This window comes from Vespa crabro, chromosome 1 (assembly GCF_910589235.1).
Source record: "Vespa crabro chromosome 1, iyVesCrab1.2, whole genome shotgun sequence".
Lineage (NCBI taxonomy): Eukaryota > Metazoa > Arthropoda > Insecta > Hymenoptera > Vespidae > Vespa > Vespa crabro.
Genome location: NC_060955.1, coordinates 8,750,988 through 8,775,693, shown reverse-complemented (window position 1 = coordinate 8,775,693; position 24,706 = coordinate 8,750,988). Strand labels below are relative to the sequence as shown.

The 24,706-nt window shown below is 29.0% G+C and overlaps 2 protein-coding genes across 12 annotated transcripts in view; one reads left to right on the top strand and one right to left on the bottom strand.

The window, feature by feature from the left end:
- The window catches only part of LOC124423126 (ankyrin repeat and death domain-containing protein 1A-like), a 15,773-nt gene extending 10,054 nt beyond the window's left edge, over positions 1-5,719 (top strand). For 2 of the 4 annotated variants that reach the window (XM_046960541.1, XM_046960560.1), the window contains exons 7-14: positions 858-1,055; positions 1,569-1,667; positions 3,121-3,219; positions 3,319-3,417; positions 3,480-3,575; positions 3,655-3,889; positions 4,555-4,695; positions 4,794-5,719. In XM_046960541.1, coding sequence (XP_046816497.1) covers positions 858-1,055; positions 1,569-1,667; positions 3,121-3,219; positions 3,319-3,417; positions 3,480-3,575; positions 3,655-3,889; positions 4,555-4,695; positions 4,794-4,879 — 1,053 coding nt within the window. In that variant the 3' untranslated portion in view covers positions 4,880-5,719. The remainder of the gene's footprint in view (positions 1-857; positions 1,056-1,568; positions 1,668-3,120; positions 3,220-3,318; positions 3,418-3,479; positions 3,576-3,654; positions 3,890-4,554; positions 4,696-4,793) is intronic. The other 2 variants (XM_046960552.1, XM_046960568.1) reach the window with 1 other exon arrangement.
- The window catches only part of LOC124423147 (heterogeneous nuclear ribonucleoprotein 27C-like), a 50,345-nt gene that overhangs the window by 10,927 nt on the left and 14,712 nt on the right, over positions 1-24,706 (bottom strand). For 2 of the 8 annotated variants that reach the window (XM_046960593.1, XM_046960658.1), the window contains one exon: positions 9,056-9,493. The exons of 1 other annotated variant lie outside the window; for it this stretch is intronic. In XM_046960593.1, coding sequence (XP_046816549.1) covers positions 9,354-9,493 — 140 coding nt within the window. In that variant the 3' untranslated portion in view covers positions 9,056-9,353. Of the gene's footprint in view, positions 1-6,125; positions 6,271-7,415; positions 7,482-9,055; positions 9,494-10,842; positions 11,267-14,688; positions 17,123-17,171; positions 21,127-24,706 lie in introns of those variants that run through there. 5 more of the 8 variants (XM_046960621.1, XM_046960611.1, XM_046960601.1 and 2 more) reach the window with 5 other exon arrangements.

The window sequence follows — 24,706 nt, the reverse complement described above, 5'->3', positions numbered from 1 at the left end:
ATAATAATAATAATAATAATAATAATAATAATAATAATAATAATAATAATAATAATAATAATAATAATAATAATAATAATAATAATAATAATAATAATAATAATAATAATAATAATAATAATAATAATAATAATAATAATAATAATAATAATAATAATAATAATAATAATAATAATAATAATAATAATAATAATAATAATAATAATAATAATAATAATAATAATAATAATAATAATAATAATAATAATAATAATAATAATAATAATAATAATAATAATAATAATAATAATAATAATAATAATAATAATAATAATAATAATAATAATAATAATAATAATAATAATAATAATAATAATAATAATAATAATAATAATAATAATAATAATAATAATAATAATAATAATAATAATAATAATAATAATAATAATAATAATAATAATAATAATAATAATAATAATAATAATAATAATAATAATAATAATAATAATAATAATAATAATAATAATAATAATAATAATAATAATAATAATAATAATAATAATAATAATAATAATAATAATAATAATAATAATAATAATAATAATAAATAATAATAATAATAATAATAATAATAATAATAATAATAATAATAATAATAATAATAATAATAATAATAATAATAATAATAATAATAATAATAATAATAATAATAATAATAATAATAATAATAAATTGGAATAAATAATTTAATTATAAAAACGAATGAGGATATTTTGTTTTTTTGTAAATTTCAACTCTTTTTATAGATTCATATAAATTACATTTCTTTAAAGATCGTTCCTGATCTTCGCAAAGAAATTTATCGAAAGATCTTTCAGATAGGACAAGCACCGATACATCGTGCTTGCTCGGAGGAACATTTGGGAGCCGTGGCGGCTTTGGTTGACTTAGGAGCAAACGTAAACGCTCAAGACAATGAAGGAAATACACCGCTTCATGTAGCAACACGAATGAGGCAGATTGAAATGGTTCAACTTCTATTGAAAGCTGGAGCAAACACCGAGTTGACTGATCAGGTATATCAATAATTGATTTCGTTAATAATTCAACTTGTATGATCAATTGATTCATATTTATTATTAACTCCTTAATTCGTTCTTATTTTCAATTTTTTACTTTTTACTTCAAAAAAAGGGAAAAGAAAATAAAAGAAGGAAAAAGAGAGAGAGTGAAAGAATGTGTGTGTGTGTGTGAGAGAGAGAGAGAGAGAGAGAGAGAGTTTATGAAACAAATTAAAAAAGAAAATTAAATTTTGGCCTTATATGTTCAATCTCTTTTCTAATTTTTCATAAATTCAGTTCCACTGATATTTACAATTTTTCTTATTAATTTGTTTCTAGTAATTTATATTGTTTTTAACATTTTTAATTTTAATCAATAATTAGTTATTCTGTACATTAATATAGTAATAATATTTTGTACATTATATATAAAAATTACTTGTAATCTCTTCATTTTATCGAGAAAGATAAAGAAAAAAAGAGAGGAGAGTATACCATTAGACTCGATATCATGATAAAACTTCTTAGATGGATTTCACTCCGCTTCACCTAGCAGCGAGCCACGGTTGCAAGGGTATCTTGGATTTACTCATACAAAATGGTGCAACTTTGAACAAAGAGTGCAAGGTGAGATAAGAAATAAACAAAAATCGATATTATAAACAAATGAAAGAAAAGTTGATCAAATAGAATGCTAAATTTATTAATACGAAATGATCACTTTTAGGCCAAAAAAATAAATTATATATGAATTCATTATTAATAATGAATATTTAATAATTGGAATTCTGCGACTTTGTTTCGAGAGCGATATCTTGTGAGGATTACAAATCTTGTCTAGATGGACGTGTCTCCGAGATTTCAAGATGATTTTTTTTAAAGGAAATGTTTTTCACTTAGATGTGTAACCTATTGTGTGACGATTTCATCGATCTATAATACGTTGGTTCCAAGGTCATTCAAGATCTTTTATTGCCATTCAAAACTTTGTTGAAAGTTCTCAAGATTTTGTTTAGTGGAGTATTTCGTCAATTCGATCATAAACATGAATCGAAATCACACTAATAATATAATATAATATATTTATTAATACTCTTGTTTCCAAACAGAGGATATTTGCTGATAGCCATATATTGTAGTTGAAGGAATTAGTATTATTGCAATTGTTATTACGAGTTTTTCATTTCAATAGCGACTTTATTTATGATGGCTCTAATTCATTAGGAAGAACTCAATACCCTTAATAATAATATAATATGAACAATCGTATTAAGAATGTCTGTCAACAAATTAGTTTTATAATTGTCAAGAGGATGGAATTATCATTTAGTGATAGAGATTGTCCTTTTGAATACAGGAAATAAGAAATAAATTCTGGACGTTCAATGAAGATAAGTTTTGAACAATAGTAAATGACTTCGCATGACCTTGCATGACCTTGCATGACCTTGCATGACCTTGCATGACCTTGCTTGAAAGATCAACATATTTAGGTCAATCAATTCGTAATGAAATGGGCTACACATCTAATTAAGCAAAAATATATAATACCATTAAAAAAACAAGGATCACTCAAGTCCCGCAGGCACATTTACTTAGACAAAATTCGTGATCATCATAAGAAATCACAAAAGTAAGTTCTGATCGAAAAATTTGTTTAATACGTTGCCGCAAATGACGGCTATTTCCATCCGATTTATGGCGATATGTAGACAAATGACGGCTATAGCCGTTTTGCACATGACGACTGACGCTCAATTTCATACGGCACTCATAAACAATTGAAAAAAAAATGTGTTTCTGAGCATGATCGTCAAATTAAAAGTGTGCAGCAACGTGTTAAATAATAATTAGTTGGGAGATAATTGCTTGTAAAATTTCAAATAAGACACTCTGTATATATAATAAAAAAATATATATATATAAATAATATATATATATATATATAAATAATATACCTTTAAATAATATATATATAAGTAAATTTATATATAATATATAAATATAAGATATATTTGTGTCGAACGAACTAAACAATTATGTGTATATATTAATTTTTTTCTCTTGTATACTTATATAGAACGGAAATACTGCATTACATTTGGCGTGCCAAAATAATGAAGTGGACACGGTGGAAATATTGATAAACAAAGGTGTTGACCTTAATTTCTTGAACTTGGTAAGTACTAAAAGAATATCATTGAAAACATATATATACATATATATCTGTCTTTTAGTATGTATTTTTCATTTCAACGTTTATCTCACTTATGTACAGAGAATGCAATCACCGATACACATTGCAGCCGAAATGGGACACACTGAGATATGCGAACTATTGCTCGCGTCAGGTGCAAATATAGAACAAAGAGAACAGGTAAAACGATTGATCCCTTGCGATATGGAATTTTTTTTCATTTTGTTTTCTTTATCTTCCAGAGTGGTCGAACACCACTTTATATCGCAGCAAGGGGTAGTTTCACAGCTATCGTCGATATGATCATTAAAACTGCACGGTTGGATTATCCGACACCAGTGAGTTCTTTATTTGATTAGGTTAATTTATTTATTCATTTTGTTTTGATTTTAAGTAAATTACGTTGTTTGTTGTCAGGAAAATTCAAATTCGGATAAGGAAGTTCGTGAATTAACGCCAGCACGAAGACGTTGGAGAGAAGGTTCTCGAGGTGGAAGCGTGTGTAGTAATAACAGTGCACTTACTGAATCGATTCGATCAGTTTTATGGAAGCTGGCATATAAACAATTGGGACCAGAAGATTGGAAGAAATTAGCTCTACATTGGGCCTTCAGTCATGAGCAAATTAAGGCTATCGAACATCAATATACTGGTATAACTTAAAATTTCCTATTTACTTTTAACGAGTAAAGAATTATTAGAAATAAACGTGTTTATTTAATTTTTAAATAGCAGTATTTTGCAATCGGTAAACTGTGGATCGCTACGATTACTTAGCACAATAATAAGTACATGATATTTTACTTGAAGATATATCTTATTTATTATTGGATATTTAATTTAAGGATATACTATGTTTTCATATCTTTATGAAATTACGAATATAGTAACATATATATATAAACATATATATATCTTTATATATTATTATTATATATTACATTATTATATAATGTTTAATATATAAAATAATTAATGGTAAATATTTAAAAAAATAAATAGTCAGTATATATGAATATTTTAATCAGTATAAATAATTACGTGTCAGAATTGTGCCAGGGTCACATATTACTTAGATATATTTTATTATAAATACGGACCATTTATTTAAAATACTGACACAATAAATAGCAAATATATAAAAATATATTAATTATATAATATTACTGTGTAATATTATATATAAAGATATATTATTTATTTATAGTTCTTTTTACATAATATATAAACATAGAAAATAATCCACAGAATCCTTTAAAAAAAAGTTGAAAAATATTGCGATAGACTAAGAACAGTTGTACAAAAAAGACGATAAAGTTGCGAACGTAGGTCCTTCGAGTTACAAGGAGCACGGATTTCGGATGCTGATGATTTGGACCTCGGGATTAAATTCGGAAGCACCATTGGTAAAAGAATTGTGCGAGGCTTTGCAAGCCATTGATAAGAAGAATCTCGCTGGTAATAAAAGTTCACTTATTTTTTTTTTTTTTTTTTGAGAGAGAGAATCACACATAATCGATTAGAAAAGATGTTTCCCTATTGTTTATCTTTTTCAGATTCCATTCGAAAGCAAACAAATCTGGAGAATGAAGTGAAATTGAAATCGAACAAACAGAGTTGTCACGAATGCTTGATAGTATGAAGATCCTCCCTATTCAAGAAATTTCGTGATTATTTTAATATAATGATCGAATATTCTTACGTCCATTCATATATTGTTTGTATATCGATCAAATATGTCGCACTTTTTACAAAACTTATTATTCACCGAAAAACATATATATATATATATATTATATAAATATATAAATTTCATAATATATATATTATATAAATATATATATATCGACGATAGATCATAATTACTTGTTTCGCGAGATGCGTTCAATCTACCTTTAACCGGAAAGTTAAGATTATTATTGAATATATCAATTAAGAATTAAATACTTACATAAATAAAAGTAAAATATATATATAATATATATATAATCTATGTATATATTATCTATTATGATGGTCAGCGTCATTTTTTTGAAACATGAACAATTTGCAAAAGAAAAGCATAAAAATACTTACCATCAAAAAGTCTTCTTAGTTTCCTGAGTATGCATTTGTTAAGATTTCACAAATTTATATCGCAAATTTATCTTGCACGATTCGTGGATGATAGTTACGGTAGTCACTTCGTCGGAAAATAAAGTACAAACTGAATGATCGAAATAATATAATTAAATCAAGGTCAATAAGGAAAAGTTTCAAAAAGAAAGGATAATGATAAAAAATTTGCATGAGAAAAATTGATTTCTATTAAAATGTGAACGTTTATTATTCATATTCATCGTATGGAATATATTTACCTGTATTACTTTACAGAAGAACGAATCCAACCTTGCTTTTTCTTTCCCATTATTTATAACAAAATAATAATAATAATAATAAAATAAAAATAATAATAATAATAAAAATAAAAAAATAATAAAAATAAAAAAAAAATAATAATAATAAAAAATAATAATAATAATAATAATAATAATAAGAGTAATAATAATAATAATAAGAGTAATAATAATAAGAATAATAATAATATATTACCACTAATTATAATAAGTAATAATAATAATAATAATAATAATAATAATAATAATAATAATAATAATAATCATAATAATAATAATAATAATAATAATAATAATAATAATAATAATAATAATAATAATAATAATAATAATAATAATAATAATAATAATAATAATAATAATAATAATAATAATAATAATAATAATAATAATAATAATAATAATAATAATAATAATAATAATAATATATTATCGATGACGTGCAATGAAGGTATTTACGCGCGCGGTCTCTGTGTGATACGTGCGCGTGTATTTTATGTTCTTTGTTTGCTGGTTTATTTATAAATTTCTTGTTATCAGACACGATCGAGTTTTGCTTGCAAATACAACGTAGATTTATTGATGTTCGGTTGACGATGACGACGACGTTGACGATGTACGGAAAGGGAAATAGATTCTGAAACATAAAAAAAATCGCGACGTAAGGTGAAGAAGAAGGCTGGCTGTAGAAAATTTCAATTGAGTAATACTTATATATTTACAATGGTACGACCCAATGAAAAATTCGACAGGGCCTTACGTCACGATTTCTTTTTCCTATCTTTCTTAATCAATTTCCCCCAAAAGTTGTACATGCATATGTACATTGTACATATACGTACGCACTAAATAATTGGTCGTTTCAGTGACTTTCTTTTTTCGTTTGCATCTTCCTTCTCGCTGTTTTACATCTTTTTTTTCTTTTATTTTATATCAGTCGATAAAGTTTGAAAATAAATCGTAATAAATATATCAAAGACATGACTTTTCGGTTTTGCATATGTGATCTTAATCTCTTGCGTACTATTGATAATTCTTTCTCAAACTTGATTCATTTCGTTTTTTTTCAAATCATAACGAACAGATATCTTAACATACAAAAATTATTATATTTTTACACGTATTGATCACATATATCAACAGACGAAAAAGATCATGGTCAATATCTCCACCGAATCATACTTTTTTTCTGCTTTCCTCTTTTAATTTTAGAGAAAAACATAACATAAATATGTTGAACTTTTTGAAATCGTTTCAACGTAACGGTCATCAACTATTGCTCTTATGGGTGTAAATATGCTAATGGGAATCATTGAATTATATTCTAATACACGAAGGAGCTCCGTATCTCTTTCGGAATGATAACGTAAAAATAAAGATAAATGGAAAGTGAAGATTATAAAGTGAAGTGAAAAAAGGAAGAAGCAAGTTAAGGTAATAAGAAATATAGAAGAAGAGAAAATGATCAATTTTAATATAATTAGAGAGAGAGAGAGAGAGAGAGAGAGAGAGAGAGAGAGAGAGAGAGAGAGAGAGAAAGAGAGAGAGAGAGAGAGAATGAGATAGTGTGAGAGAGAGAGAGAGAGAGAGAGAAAGAGAGAGAGAGAGAGAATGAGATAGTGTGAGAGAGAGAGAGAGAGAGAGAGAGAGAGAGAGAGAGAGAGAGAGAGAGAGAGAGAGAGATATAAACGCGACATTTCTGCAAAAAATTTGCTGAAGCATAGTTATCGCGCGCTCTCTGTTTCTTCCTTTTTCTATTTATTTTTTTTTCTTTCTTTTTACCTCAAGTCCACAAGCCTCGCATCATCCAGTCAAAAAAATGAACAGGACGTCTAGGAAATAAACTTCCTACGGCAGAAATGGAAAAAACAAAGGATTAGGTTCGTTCGTTTATATTCTCTTGCAAATGCGTGACATTTAACAGAAAATTAAAAAAAAAAACAAAGGAAGAAGTTCGGGCGGGTATTGGAGTGAATGATAATTCTACTATGAAAATATCTTTCATTCATTTTTGTTTCTCTTGTCACATTACGTTACGTTTTACGTTTTGTGATAGGGAAGATATGTGTGCGTATTTTTGAAAATAGATTTCGTAAATTTCAGTACGAACAAAAATTCTGATGAAATCTTCTCTACTTCAATAGAAAATGTTTGTTTTCTCAAAGAAGAAGAGAGTCAAAGAAGAAGTGAAATGAAGAGATAGATAGAGGGAGAGGGAGAGAGAGAAGAGAGATAGAGAGAGAGGGAGAGAGATTCAAATGCAGAAATGTCGCGACAGATCGCAAAAGATCATTTCCTTTCGCAATGTCGTTATCCTTCTTATTTCTACATTATTTCTATTTTTAAATGTCTTCCTATGTGTCCTTGCGTGTATCCGTGGATATACACACGTACGCACACAAACATTTGCACGCGCATTATTAATATTAATATTTATCATATTATCGGCATAAAACACTTATCCTAAACTTAATATTAAACAATCACGCGAAACCCTTACTTTTTTTCTTTCGTCGACCTCACTAAATATATATATATATATATATATATATATATATATATATATATATATATATATAAAATATAATATATACATATAATATGTAATAGTAATCATTCATCAGAATCCTCGTGCTCGCATGGATCGTTCCAAGACGGACATCTGATAAACATCTTGCCCAGATACCACCTTAGAACAGGGATTTTTAACGTCGACCAACATCAGCCTATCGTCTTTCATTTTTTCACTGCTCGAAGTTTCAAAAAAGATGACTTCCGGAGAACAGTTGCTCGCACACACGCACGCACGCACGCACGCACGCACGCACGCACGCAAGAACATGCTAACAAACTTGACACTTTTATAATCTATAAAAAGGAATGAAAATAAAAATCTAAGATGAAGAGGGAGGAGGCATGGAAAAGAGATAGTGATTATACTCGTGTCATCAGAGTCGAACTTCTTACGCATTTTTATCAGGGTTTCTTTTCTCCTTGTGCATTTCCTTTTTTCTCTTTCTATCAATAGTAGTTTTCTTTGTCTTTTTGTCATTACTATAAAATGGTTTAATACATCTCTTTCGATTCTTGAAGAATCTTCTTCATTCAAAAAGAATAGCTTTTTCCCATATCATTGTCTATTTCTCTCATCTTGTCGACCCTCAGATATACGTGGATCGTAATTTTCATAATTAATTTGTTGTCCTTTATATCCTTACTTCGAAAGAACAGGACGTATATTACTACAAGAATGCGATAGCTTTGCTAAGCTATTTAAACCGCATGTATCGGATCTTCAGATTGAAGTATGAAATAAAAGAAAAAAAAATTTGTTTAAAATTAAAAAAAAAAAAATAAAAGAGAAAATAAAGTAGGACATATGGAAGATCGCAAAAAAGTCTTCTTGTTCACTGGCTGTGAAATGAAGATAATATCCAGTTGTAATCATTGGGAAGGTATGAGAATACTCAGAAGTTTGTCTTCTTCATCAAAAAATTTCAAAAAACAATGTGTTTGCGCGCGCATGCACTTATTACTGATGATCGATCATTCAATAAAGAAGAAGCGTAGAAGCAGTGATAGTAGTATCAGAAGTAATAGTTCTGATGTTGATGGTAGTAGTAGTTGTAGTAGAAGTAGTAGAAGCAGAAGAAGAAGAAGAAGAAGAAAAGAAGAAAATCCTTATTTTTCAAAAGCGAGGCATAATTTGTCTTATCCTTCTTAGCGACGGTAGGGATGGTAATTGTTGAAGCTGGACGAAGTGCCTGAGTAACCCCTTTGGGGTCCACCCCCACTGTAGCTGTCGTTCGTTCCTGGTGCAGCAGGAACACTCGCTAGGCTCGAAGATCCGTATCCGGTGCCTGTTAGAATCGCACAAAAGAACATAGTACTGTGTGCCAGGAAGCGACAAGGACATAAGCGGAAAAGAAGATGGATGTGAGCTGGCAAGTTTGTGAAAAGGGCTATAAAGACGGTGGGTGGATGTTAGGGTGGGGAGTAAGGGATGAGCATACGCATGGTGCGTAGGTGCTAGATTTTTCTCATTTATCGATACGACAATTCGCCCGTTTTTATCTTTCTCTTTTCTCATTTCACCGTCTCTCTCTCTCTCTCTCTCTCTCTCTCTCTCTCTCTCTCTCTCTCTCTCTCTCTCTTTCCAATTTCAATTTTATTTTTTGTATTTTACTTTCGAATTATTTTTATTGAGTTTTTTAATATGACATAATTTTCAAATTAACCAAATTTCCTGATTACTTGTAAGAAAATTAGAAGCTAAATTAGAAAGACGAAAAGAAATTAAAGAGGAAATTCGATCCATTATTCATTTATTCCAATAGTAATTTCGATCAAAAGTAATTTTGATTTATGTGAAATGTTTTTATCCGATGTTAGAGAGTAGAAATTAATTCGATGGGAAAGATATTAAATACAAGCTCAGTTAAAAATAAAAAGGATCGAAGAAGGTGGAGGACGAATTTTTAGGAGACATAATCGTTAATAGCGTTCTTCTTTTATCATCGACGTTCGTTGTTAAAAAAGAAAGCGTAACGAACAAAAAGGAAAGAGAGAATAGTCAATTGAAAAAAAAACCGATGATATGGAACTTAGGATTTCGCGAAAGTTAAAAACTATAATAGTATAGAATAAAAGTTTTAAACAAATACGTATTGCCATACGATTTTTTTTATCACTTCAAGTTCATGAAGTACAACAAATGAAGTGTTTAGGAAACTTCGTTGATCGTTAACTTTCTCTTAAAATAAATCTAGATTTTTGTAATATCATAATCCTAAGTTTAACACGCTGTGTATAATATCCATCGAAAAAATAAAAAACAATAAATAAAATAAAATAAAATAAATGTGAGAAAAAATGAAAGAAAAAACAAGCGAAATGTATATATCGAGAGAGGATCGGTGAAAATAATTGGACGAAAGTCACACATCATCGATCGGCGAACGTAAAAAGCTAAATACTTAAAAAATTAAATCGTATGATTTAATGTTAAATCTTAATAAAGAAATTCGTACGACTAAACAACAGGATTTCCTTAGTTAATCTTAATTTTAAATAGTCGACGCGCGTGTCGTCTTCCTCGCCGTATTCGTTCGTTTTATGTACGTATTTTATGTATATATATATATATATGTGTATATATATATATATATATATATATATATATATATATATATATATATATCGATAACTTAACCTGCTTAATAATCACGTTATAAGAAGCTAGTCGAACTTGAAGATCGTTTCTATAAAATAACTCGTAAGCATATAAGTATAATCAAAATTTCATAGATCGATATCTCGAAAACGTAGAGGGATAAGAGAAGAAAATTATCTTTAGTAAGATTTCTATTACCTTAGTTTATAAGTATTAAAGGCACATGATCGAAAGAAACCCTTTTCTCTCTTTCTCTTCTCTACCCTCTCTACGTGAATCTTTATCTAGGATCTAAGTTTCTTATGTTGTCAACTTCTCATTGATAATTAGCGCCTATAGGGATGATAGTTCGTGTGTTGAGTCAAAGAAAATCGTTGAGGTCCTGGGGCTGCGTCTCCGTTTGGAATGAATGTCGGACTTCCGGTTTCGGTATTTTTGAATTTTGGGATCGGAGAGGTGTCTGCGGGAAAAAAATAGGATAAAGGTAGGATTATTTCCATGTGATGCGTATATATGTGATTATGATGCTTTAAGATTCGAGCTAGCTTTAAAAAGAACAAAAGGACGCTTTTGTCCATACTAGGACAGTCTGAGCTTACTTTTGAAGAGGGCTTGAAAACAGTTTGAAGAGTTGAAAAAATGTTATATCCGTTTTAGATATAACAGTTTTTGTCTTTTAGAACCAGTATCATATTGATTCTATAACTGTTATTTTTCGATTTTTTATCGGTTACAGTTCGATTCTATTTAATATATAATTCGGTTTTATTTTGGTTTTTATTGATTCTCTTATTGACTTTGCAAAAATGTTAACATCTAAAATTTTTTAATGAAATCAATATGAAGAAAAAGTAGGATTAATTAGTCATCTATGCTGACATCGCCTTTTTTTAAATAAATAGATGTAATAAAAATTTATCATTTTCCAAAGCAGTCATCAGCTTATATGCGGATTCATTTTATTTCGGGAACTTGGAAAGACTCAAGGACACAGCAAAAGAATCTTAGAAAATACTGTCATTAAATACGTACGGAAAATTCCCAAAGTAAAGGAATGTTTAGATAAAATATTCTACATTTTTTATTTATAGATGAAAATAATTATGAATAAGAAATTGAACAGTCAAGATTTTCATCAGTAATACGAAGAGGAAAACCAGTCAAGGCACCAAACCCAATCGAATTTACATATATTTGATTATTTAGTCCACTTCTCGAAATACATTAAATAGGTCGAAAAACGTAACAACTTTATTTCATATTTTAGTACATATTAACATTTGTGCTAAATCAAACAAAAAATATCAATAAGAATTAAAATAATATGTATCATATATTAAGTAAAACCGAACTGTAACCGTATTATAATTAAAAATAACAATTATAAAACCGAAATCAAAATCGATATAGGCGGGAATCGTTATATATTCAAAACAATTGTAACGTTTCTTCGATTCTCAAAAATGTTTCAATTAAAACTCATATATAACAGTTTGAAATAGTTATTTTTAAAATTGTTTTAATCCCTGCTTTTAAATAAAAAATAAAAAGCAAGGGAAGAGGGCAGGGAAGAAAGATAGAAAAAAGAAAGAGAGAGAAAGAAATAGAGAAAGTAGGAAAAGAATAGAGAGACACGTATTCGCAGATAATAAACTAAATTTATACGAATAAAATAAACTTAAACGAAACTCATAAGCTTAAAAACACTCTTAGACCAGATCACTATCATAAAGGATGAATATGTGTATACGTAATACATATAATACGAATATATGAGTAATCTATGTAAAATAAAATTTCAAGGTAAAGATCTATACAATGGTTAGGTATTTCAAGCAGACAGCTTCTCAAGTACCGCATTAAATTTATGCCGAATCTTTCGAGAACCTAAGATTACGTTTTCTTCATAATTTCTCTCTCTCTCTCTCTCTCTCTCTCTCTCTCTCTCTCTCTCTCTCTCTCTCTCTCTCTCTCTCTCTCTCTCTCTCTCTCTTTCTCTGTTTGTCTTGATTTAAAGAACATATTTCAGAGATTCAAGGTTGGAGTTCGACAACGATCGGTTCAAATACACATAAAACACTGCACAACATTAAAATGTTTCTTATTTGTTAATCTTTCTCTAACGTATTTACTAATATTGTCAAACGATATTCGTACGACGGCTTTATATAATATAATGGACTACTTCTAGAAGGATAGAATTCAATTCTAACGATAACGATCAGATCAAAAATAATACAGATCGCGAATGAAATCATAATACTGTTTTAACGGTTGAGCTATAAAAATGTTCAATATATATCAATATATATCATTAATCGTGGGCCATTAAAAAAGATGTCTTTTAAATTTTTATTCCTCCTCCTCTCGTACGAGTAAATAGGAGAGTATAGCAAAAAAAAAATCAGAAAGTTGACAATTACACGAGTAAAAAGAGTACATCTAACTTAATCGAAAGAAACACTAATTTGCTCGTTTCTTCTCATTTCCTATCACATCCGCTCTCTTTCTCTCTTTTTTATCAAGTCATTCATCAATGCACATTCACTTCTTTTTTCCACATCATTCTCATATTCACACATTAACCATACTTGTTTCCTGCTCATCTTTATTCAATTTTTAATTCAGGTTCTATTTTCAGCATCGTTATCGTCCAATATTTTGAAACCTATTTTCAATTAAAACTGTAACTACGTATGTGTAACGTTTTAAATTTGTTGACCGCATAAATAGTAAATTACTATAAATAGCGATATCTATATATAATAAGAATATATTAAAAGACGACGACGACGACGACGACGACGACGACGACGACGACGACGACGACGACGACGACGACGACGACGACGACGACGACGACGACGACGACGACGACGACGACGACGACGACGACGACGAAAACGACGAAAACGACGAAAACGAAAACGACAACGACAACGACAACGACAACGACAACGACAACGACAACGACAACGACAACGACAACGACAACGACAACGACAACGACAACAACGACAACGATTAATCTAATGAAAGGGGAAAAGATTTGTTTGGATGTCAATTGAGAAGATGTGCATCTTTTTTTTCATTAATATAATTTTCTATTTAATCATCCTCATAATCTATATATATACCAGTATATTTTATGAATAGTAATCCATTTTCTCTATATTGTAATTATGTCATCGTAGTAGTTATCAGCATATCAACTTATCATCATTATATTTTTATATTTATATATGTATATATATATTTATATATATATAATATATATCATTATAATCATTATTATTAATATTATTTATATAATATCTTAAGTATCAATTAATTAATTAATTTATTAGAACATTGTTAAGTAATATTACTGTACGTGTATATGTAGTGTGTATGTGTGTCTGAATGAGTGCATATGCGCGTGCACGCACGTGTAACGACCGATAATAAAAATTATAATTATTAATAATATAACCGGTAATAATAATAATAATAATAATAATAATAATAATAATAATAATAATAATAATAATAATAATAATAATAATAATAGTAATAATAATAGAATAATAGTGATAAAAAATAGTGGTGGTGACAGTAGTAGTAATAGCAATAGTAGCAATAGTAATAATTGTAGTAGTAGTAGCAATAATAATAATAATAATAATAATAATAATAATAATAATAATAATAATAATAATAATAATAGTAGTAGTAGTAGTAGTAGTAGTAGTAGTAGTAGTAGTAGTAGTAGTAGTAGTAGTAGTAGTAGTAGTAGTAATAGTAATAGTAGTAGTAGTATTGGTAGTAGTGGTAGTGGTGATGATGGTGGTGGTGGTTGTGATAGTAGTATAGTAACAGTTATAAGAGTAATGATAGCAGTAGTAGTAATAGTAGTAGTAAACAATTGTATTAATGATAGCAGCAGCAGTAATATAACAGTAATTCTACTAATAATAGTAACAGTTCCATCGTTTAATGTGTCTTCGAGGGAAGGGTAAAAAGGATAGGAAATTCAATGGATAGCCGTACGATGTAAGATATGTGCAAAAGTAAAAGTTTATCGGAAATATCGATGTATTTTACCCTCCCCTAATTAGACTTCTAGCATCCTCCCACCATTAGATCATAACAGAAGAATCTTTCAGTCGTCATAGGACGTCGATATATATATATTTGATATAATTATACCTAAAAAAAATAGTTTTATTGTTCTTTTTAATATCGTATTTTATTTAAAAAACGAAAACTCTTCATTTCTAATTGTCATTATTATGTTATTCATCTTTTTATATAAGGTTTATCTTTTTATCCTTCTGCTTTTTATGTCAGTACATCCCCCCTCCCTCTCTTTCTCTCTTTGTGTGAGCTTCCATCTTTTAGTCACGATTTTGAAACTTCAAGGAAAATACACGAGAAAAAGATAAGAGCGATTAGTCACACTGTGGAAAAAGGCCGAGTTCCATTAAATATATTTTTCAATTAGGTTGAAGAGTTGTTATTCTTAAAATTTATGGAAGGGAAAAAGAAGACGCGTTGATTTGGAAATATTGCCTTGACACTCGATTCCTACTTCCTTCTCCCTTAATTATTAATGACGGTTTGACTGCGATAAAATTCCTTTCTTTTTATGTTTCCATTCCCTTTTCCTACGCAAGTATAGCAACTATTTGCTATAAATTATGTAGCTTTTAAAAAAGGAAACATTGCAAAAATACTATATCACTTATTTTAAAGATTTAGCAAATAATTTAAATAAATTCTCACGGTGTTATGCCACAAAAACTATTACTTATATATTTTTTTAGAGCATGTATATATACTTATTTACTTTTTCTCTCTAAATTCAGAAAAAAAAATATTTTAATTTTTTATTACGACGATTTGTCACGATATTCGCGTGTATTTTCACCGCTATTTCTTTTGTTGATGTTCTTCTTGGAGCAACGATTCGATTAAAAGTTTAAATATTTGAAAGAAAATCGAGAAAAAAGAAAAAATATAACATAGATTTATGGTCAATCAATTTGCGCCACACACGTCTATCTTTTGCACAATACGCTCGATTATTTAACTTACTTTTTATATTCCATTATCATATTTCGTTAATATTAATTTCTTCTCTATAATAATGAGAATTGAATTACGGCAATCAAGCAATGAGAGTTAAATACGTATCTTTGTTCTGATTTTTCCTCTCTTTCTTTTTTGTTGTTGTTTCTATTACTTAAAAATGACGGAATAAGTATGATTTTTCTGGAGAACACAATGGTTGGCATATTTTATTGATTTATTAAAAATATCATCTTTTTCTCTTACTTTCATTCTCATCTTTCTCTCAAAAGTCATTATTTTTAATACTTCCCCTACACGATGGCCTTATTTCGAGTTAATCTTTAATTAATTAGATAATTAATTCAATAGTAATCGATACCTTAATTATTGATATTATAATCATATTTCACGTGTCTTGAACTTACAACATTTAGTTCGTCCCTAACGGAGATACCTCTATTATATAATATATTGCGTTTACGAGTAATTAAAAACGAGAATAAAAGTAGTCTTCCTTACCCATTTTCCGGATGAAGATAATTGCGCAATTAATTTATATTACATTTGTACAGAGAAATTATCCCTTATATTGATAATTAGACGATCTATGTTAACGATATCGCGTTTTTTTCGCTAATTCCTTAAGCCTTGACGATGATGTCTTTGAAAACATGGCCGCGGAGTGTTTTGCATTTTGAAAGCATGCATTTATAAATAAAAAAATAAATATATAATAAAATCAATACAAGTTAAATATAATTTGAGAACGGCAAGACATTTGGATACGTAAAATGTATTTACTTTTTTTTTGTTCTTATTTTATCGAAACTCCGCAAACACGATGTTCGTTCAAACGCGTTTCCTCATTATCTAAATCACCTTCCCAGTCTCATGATAAATTGATCATTTTCTATTCTTAGGCACAGACAAAGAGAGAATTTCATTTAAACTAGACCGTTTAAAAAGTATTCACGAGCATACCACATGTTAACCATCATCGTAAACCATATCGAGAATAAAAACTTATGACGAGACATTCACCTAATCAGTCGTGTCTTTGAGAAAAATTCCTACTGTTCTGTGCACTCATTACGTGCATGACTTAGTCTCTTGTGTACAATAGTAAAAAATGTAAAATAATTAATTATAGTTCTTATTTATTTATATACGTACTCCCTTTTTTTATTTTTTTCTTTTTCGCACACCGCACTCGCACAACAATCATGCTCTCCCCCCCCCCTCTCTCTCTCGCTGTCCTAATATCCTAAAAAAAAGACAAAAAAATAATAATAATTAAAAAAAATTTTAACTCGTCCGTTTCAAGCTTCTATATAACCGTTTAAATCAGTATAACTATATAAAACAAATATATAAGCTCATTAAAAAATTGATTGAGTTGAGATCTCTCTATTCTTTTTTATAAAACTTAAACTATATTTTTTGCTTGATTTTTAATTTAAAAATATGCCATTTTATATTTATAACGAGTAGCCTCGATAAAATGCTATAACCGCGGATATTAATTATATTTATTAATAATAATAATAATAATTATTATTATTATTATTATTCTTATTATTATTATTATTAACATTACATATTCTTAAAGCAAAAAAATGTGCAATTAAAACATAAGTTATAATTCTCGAGATATATTGTATAAAAAATGATTAAACAAATTAATGCGAAAGTACGGCTTTTCTTCGATCCTAATCAGTAATTAAGGAAACGGCAACAAATCGAAAATAGCTTCAATATTTTACTCTTTCTCTCTCTCTTTCTCACACACACATACATATAGACTGTCTCTCTTCTTCATCTTGTTTGTCATGATGTATTTGTAAAGTATCGATCTTTTCTGGTCAGCAATACAGGACTTTTATACGTAAATATATTAATAGTAGTAGTAGCAATACTACATAAAAATTAGTAACTACAACAGTATATAAAGAATTTTTTATCGATCACCAATTATACAATCAAATTCTCGAGTGTCTCGACAATATTTCCAGATCAAACGGAATCGCGAATGAGAGAATGTAGAAGTATACGCAGTTAAGAATGTTTTTTATAAAATATTTTCAAAGATCTTTCTTTTCCATTTCTTTCCTGTTTCATAATAAGAACTCAAAGACGCAATAAACAAGGATGTGTATGTGTGTTTGGTATGCCATTCTGTGTACCTATGTGTACGTGCATGTGTATCGTCTATAAATTGATTGATTAAGAAGCAAAAAAATATCAAATAGACTGAATTGTTAACAAAAAGATGAAAAATAGCAATTAACAAGTTACAAAAATAACGAAATAATAAAAAATAAAAAATGAAATTGGCCATCCACAAATTTTCACGTTTCAAAAATCCTTTAAGAATAGAGGAGGTGAAAGCAGTATATCGATTAATATTTGTCTGTATTTTTCCCCTTTTGTTCTTTTTTCACGACATGAAAAAAAAGATTAACAATTTCACGTCAGATGATCATAGAATCGCGGATATTTAGTCATGTTTATCGAAACGATCATCACTTTCACGTTACTTGTTTTTAAATGCAACAGATAACCTATGGTATCGAGGAATTCATTAATACATCGGGCTTGCACATTCGTTTATTTTTTTATATTCGTTAAATGCGCACACATTTTACGTACTGCAGTCTGAAAGATCGTATTGATCATTTAAATCGCTAATTAAACATTACCTTTAATTCCTTAATTAGTGTTTCCATAATAACAATCCTATGTAAGTTTCGCTTATCTTCGCACCTGGACGTACCAGCTAATGTTTTATTTTATTTTTTTTTTATTTTTTAATAACCATTATTACATACTACGCAAAATTGTAAATTATGGATTAAGGCTCGTTTATGGTGCTTATTCTTGACACTCTTTCTTTTCTCTCCCACTTATTATACCGGCCATCAGTGTTTTCATTCTTTTTATTTTTTTATTTTATTTTCTTTCTCTCATATCGTTTTTTTTAACCCTTATCACGTAATCCCTCATATATCTTAAACATTCCTTTCTTGTAGCGCCAATATCAACTACGGATTTTTACGATTAAACTAACTAGCATTTAATCGAAAAAATTTCTTTCGGGTCCCAAATGACTTAGAGGCTGACTTATTTCAAGAGAAATATCTAATCGCGAGCTAGTGAGACTGTCCTAACGATTATGAGTTTTTGAAATCTCCCTCTTTCTTTTTTTATGGATTTATGTATTTACGCGCGCGCGCGCGCGTGTGTGTGTATGTATGTACGTAAAATCTTTGTTTGACGCGTGTAGATTTTCTTTCGTATTTGTTCCTTATTCTTTACTTTCATGACTTTTTCGACTTAATTACTTAAAACTTAATTAGACGAAAATCTCGCGCGCGCCTTCGTCAATCGGTGTTTTCCTTTTTCCTATTGCTCCGCCTCTCTTCGGACTCTCTCTAACCTTTTTTAATTATGATTTTCCTAAATTATCCAGAAGTATTATTAACTCACAGCCGCACAACGGGAAGGGAGATCGTCGTAGGTAGAAACATATCGTAAATATGTAATAAGTATAAGTATAGCATTAATGAGTACGATTTTTCAGAATGTTTCTGTTTATCTCTCTTTCTTTTCCTTATTCATTAATAATGCGTTTTCTCGTCGCGTTATGTTTTCTTCCGATTTGTAAATATGACTATAATCAACTATTCTCATTTCTATCGTAACGCAGAGTAACGCGTATCGTAAAATATTTTGTTTATTTTTTTCTGCATGATTAGAAGATTAAAAAGTAAAGCAGTTTGTTAACACGTTGGTATTTCGTCATAGTAAATTTTATTTACGTTATGATGATTAGGAACTTCTGGATATAAAACTAAAAAATTAAAAACCGATCGTTCCTCCTCTCTCCCTTCCTTCCTCATAAAAACTCACTCTAAAATATTTTTGCACAAAGATTATCATTTATTATCGTATATGAGGTATATTCGACGACGAACTTTAAAAAAAGAACTTTAACGCGTTTTCTATACTCTTTTTTCTCTTGCTTCTACGATCGTCACTCTTTTAATTCTAGAGAAGTGTTACGCTTATAGTCATCGGTACAGTACGTTTAAACATATTACTATGTATATATGGAACACGTAATCAGCAGTGAGCGTTTCTGCTCTTTGATTTATCTTGAAGTACATACTGTAAAGTACCCTTGTTAACTTTGATACGATACTCTCGTGTTTTTATGTATCTGTGATAAAAAAAAAAAAGAAAAAAAAAATGGAGAACTTATATATGCATATTGCGTAGATATGTGTGTGTGTAGATTGAACTCATGTAACATGAATATCCTGAAAAACTGATGAAATATTGATTTATAAAAGTGTAATTAGTTTTTTTTGTTATTTTAAACTGTTTGAATAATAAATGAAAGAATTTTATTTAAATCCAATATTTTTGATCACGTTACATGATTCATCCTGTACATATGTATTCGCGCATAGATAATAATGGAATTATCTTTAATCATTCTCTTTCGTATTTTACTATTGCATTGATTTCGAATCCGCGCTTTTAATTCATTTATTTACCTATGTATCTGCGTGTATATCTTTGTGGATTCGTGTAAGTATATGTATATGTACTCATATTTCCATTCGCTTGATCCTAAAATCTGACTGCTTTGCTAACGGATGATCGTTTGTACAATTTTACACTTATTTACTTATTTATTCTTTATACCGAACGTAGCTTTAATTATTTTATACAATAGAATAACTTAAACAGTACGTTTCTCATATAAACATGACTAAAAACATGCGTCTTGAAATTCTCGTGGCAAAATCAAATCGAAATCTTTTCTTCTTACTTTTTTTCGTTTATGCAAAATTTTCTAATGGAAAAGTTCATCGACTAATAATGTTGTTGTCAATGAATAAATGAATAATTAAAACTGCTACAATGACGTCAAATGCATGCAATCGAATTTTTCTTTTTCTTTTTGATTCACATGTATATTTTTTTCTCTTTTTCTGACTGTACTCTCGATTACTCTATCCGCTTTCAGATTTTCACTTATCCTCCTCTTTCTCCTCTCGACTCTCATCCAAACTTTCTACCCTTTTTCATCCATAAGAAAATAAGTAGATGACTCGTTTCGATTGATTGAACCTTATTTTTTCTCTTTTTTCTCAAACGAAAAAAAGTTTTTTTCGTATTCCCACGATTTTCACCTCCTCTCGTTTAAGGATCAAAAGTTTATATATCCACACTGCGAAATGCTTTTTGCTGTCTTCTTTTCTTTATAAGAAAAAAAAGAAAAAAAAAAAAAAAGAAAATGAAAATTATCTTGGTTTGATCTTATGAGATTGGATGAGTGTTATTACGTGTGTATATCGTGTGTTTACATATACGTATATATTCACATATCCGTACACGATAGATTCGTGCATGCAATGTACATATCTCTTGAGAAAAAAAACAAACAAAAAGAGGAGAAAAATTGTTAATGCTGTATCAATTACGTATACATACGTACATGGGTACGTACGTATGCGAATATGTGTAAATGTATATATACATAAAAATGTACTTTAAGAAACGTACATTCACACGAGCAAGCTTAAAACTGCGTGTTACATACATATATGTTGTGATGAATAGACATATACATTGTTAAGAATAGCATGTAAATATGTGTACTGTCTTCTTCTCAACATACCTCGTACGTGTGTGATTTTAATAATCATTCTTAATCGATCGTTAATTAATATTAACCTTATTATTTTATAAGGTTGTCGCGACAAATAGCGGTTTTTTCTTATTATTTTTTTTCTTTTGCTTATCATGTCCATCATTTTTTTCTGTTTGCTTTAATTCTCATAATCATTAAATCGTGAAACGATATCTCCTACACATATCCTTTCCATACTATTGTGTTTTTTCTTTTTGTTTCTTTATACTACTCTCTTATACAACACTACAAAGTGTTTATCTTGAGACAAAAAATGAGAGATAGATAGAGAACAGAGACAATGCGCTCTGGCCTGTACTCGAACTATGTACTCTCTGTCTCCAGTTGCAGGGTATTCGACTCATCGTTATAAGTTTGCTCATTGTCACCAGAAAGTGATCTGTTTTTCTATTTTTATATTTTCTTCGTTCATTTATTTGTTAACCTCGTTACTATCGACTATTTTTCATTCAATAGATTTTTTCTTATAGTGTGTTGCCGAAAAATAACAGCGGAATAAAAAAAAAAACAAGAGTCGAATACCCGGCTCCTTTTAAAATTACAGACAGACCATAAATAGCGGGCACTGGGAATAAGGCGAATAGAAAGCGTTGCGAGTATAGACTTGTTTCTCTTTTTTTCTTCTTTAAAGTATCATTGCTTTGAAACGAATGGGAAACACGGCCGAACGATGGTACATAAACCATGGGCTTTACCATTCGCTTCAAAATTACGACTATACTTATTACTCATTGACTTTCATTATCTATCATCCGTCTACAACTATTCACTTTTTTGTAGTTTTGTTTTCTTAGCTCGTAGGGGGGCACACGATCTTACCAATACAACACTAGAAGTTATAAATATATAGGTCATGTATTACAGTTAATAATTTCATTTATCATTATTATAACCATTATCGACTTTACGTTTATTAATCTTATACTTCACACTAAAAAACATGATAAAAGTAGATCGATAGATTTTTATTTCATGCGAGATAAAGCATTCCAACTGTAGGAATTCCATCCACTACATCAAAAACCTTCCAATCACACCCAACGAACGAAATCAAGATAGCGTATTTCTTTTATTTGAAATAAAGATTTTTATTTTAGTGGCTCTCACGTTGCAATTCAAAGATCTTCATTTCCCCTTTCCACTGTCTTATACACAATTAGATACGTATTCGAACAACTTTATATTAATGTACACCTTCCCATCTCCTATCGTTCCCCTTCCCTCCCTATCCTCAGATTTTATTTATTTCCATAATTCTCATTTCAATTCGCTAATGTGACTCTCTTTCGGCTTTGTCAAGAATCGCTATTCCTTCCTTCCTTCCTTCCCTCCCTCCTTATTTTCTTCCCTAATTATTCCCATCGTAATCTGTATGAATTTTTTATTACTTAAGTACATGTAAAACAGTGTGTAAATGCGTGCATGCATGCATTTTGTTTACGTGTGTACGTGGCGTGCAACGTCTGTGTCATGTATGTATGTGTTTTTCTTTGGGTGGCTCGGTGTCCATGTACCGTCTGTACGCGAGTTGATTATTTTTATATTTGTTTTTGGCGCACACAATATGTCACTAAATCGATTAGCTACACAATATAATTTAGTTACACAATATAATTTTCACACACTTAGCTTGGTGTACCTAACGTAAACATATTTTAGAATTTCTCTTATGTAAAACTCACTCATTAATATTCTAGGATTTATTTTTTTTTCTTCTTTACTTTATATCTCTTTACGATAATAATTTACATTGTTCTATCAGACTCGCAGAGAAATCACTTTTATAATTATAATATAACCTCCTTAATTGCATCTATGTAAACGTAATTTAGAATATTTCATGTATATATGACACATATTTACGTCTTACATTATCGGTCAATCTCGATTTTTAATTTGTCCGTTTATCATTTTAGCGCCATTTTCGGTAACACTTTTGTAACTTTGGCGATCCTTTTATCAAATGCACGTGAGTAATTAGTACTATGCTTTGTCAGTTCTTCATTGTATTTGTTATTGTTGTTGTTAATTTTTTGTTATTTTATTTTGTTTTAAATAAACAACGAAAGAAAAGCATAATATGATTAATTAATTCTATACATGTATCTATACCAAGTTCGTTTAAGAAAAAATATTAAAAGGAAAGTAAAAAATAGAAGAATTAGTGTTTTCTGTGTTAAAAAAAGAAACAAAATAAGAATTTTAGAAAAACAGACTTTGACTGGCAGTGTGTTGTATAGATACAATATAATTAACGCCGATTTATATTAAACCCTAAATCAAGTTACAATAATTACTAAGGTTCGTTTAAAAAAAGAAATTTTAACGTATGAAACAACGTTGATATACTACTATACGACGACCATAACGACGACTATCTATATCTTGTGCTCGAAAAAGTACGAAAAAAAGAAAATACCTATATTCTGTTCACTATACTAAACGCAAAATGTATAATATTCTAGATCCGTTTAATAAAGATATGCACCTAACCATAAAAAGTATTCATAATAATGAATAAATTGTTTATCCAAGCAAGCGTTTAAAGATAACGAGAATATTTAAAATGCTACATAGCCATAGTATCGCTGCTTGTTAACAAGTGTTTATATTTTTTTAAAAAGCGACAGAACAACAACACATGCATAATAATTTAAACGACATTATCGAGATACTGCAAGACGGTTATTAAGAATTTAACTGTTTATTATTTATTTATTTATTACGACCAGTCTTCGATGGGTGGGGCGTCAATTGTGAATATAACGTAAAGATACAGACATATTTAACGCCCCCCGGAATTACTATATATATTCAAGAAAACTTTTATTTAAATACCAAATACTCCTATTTATCAGCTAGTTAAGTCAAAAAGAAAAAAAAGAAAGAAAGAAAAACAAAACAAATAAGAGAATGAGAGAAAGAGAGATGAGCTAAGTTGCATCATTATATTATTTTTTTTTTAATTTCATTCCTCGTTCGTAACATTACTACTAGATGACTTTATACAATTCGTCTATATACTTAATTATCAATTACTTAGAAAAATTATGAAATGCAAAGAAAACTGAGATATCTATCCATCTGTGTGTGTGTATGTGTGTATGTGTGTGTGTGAAAGAAAAG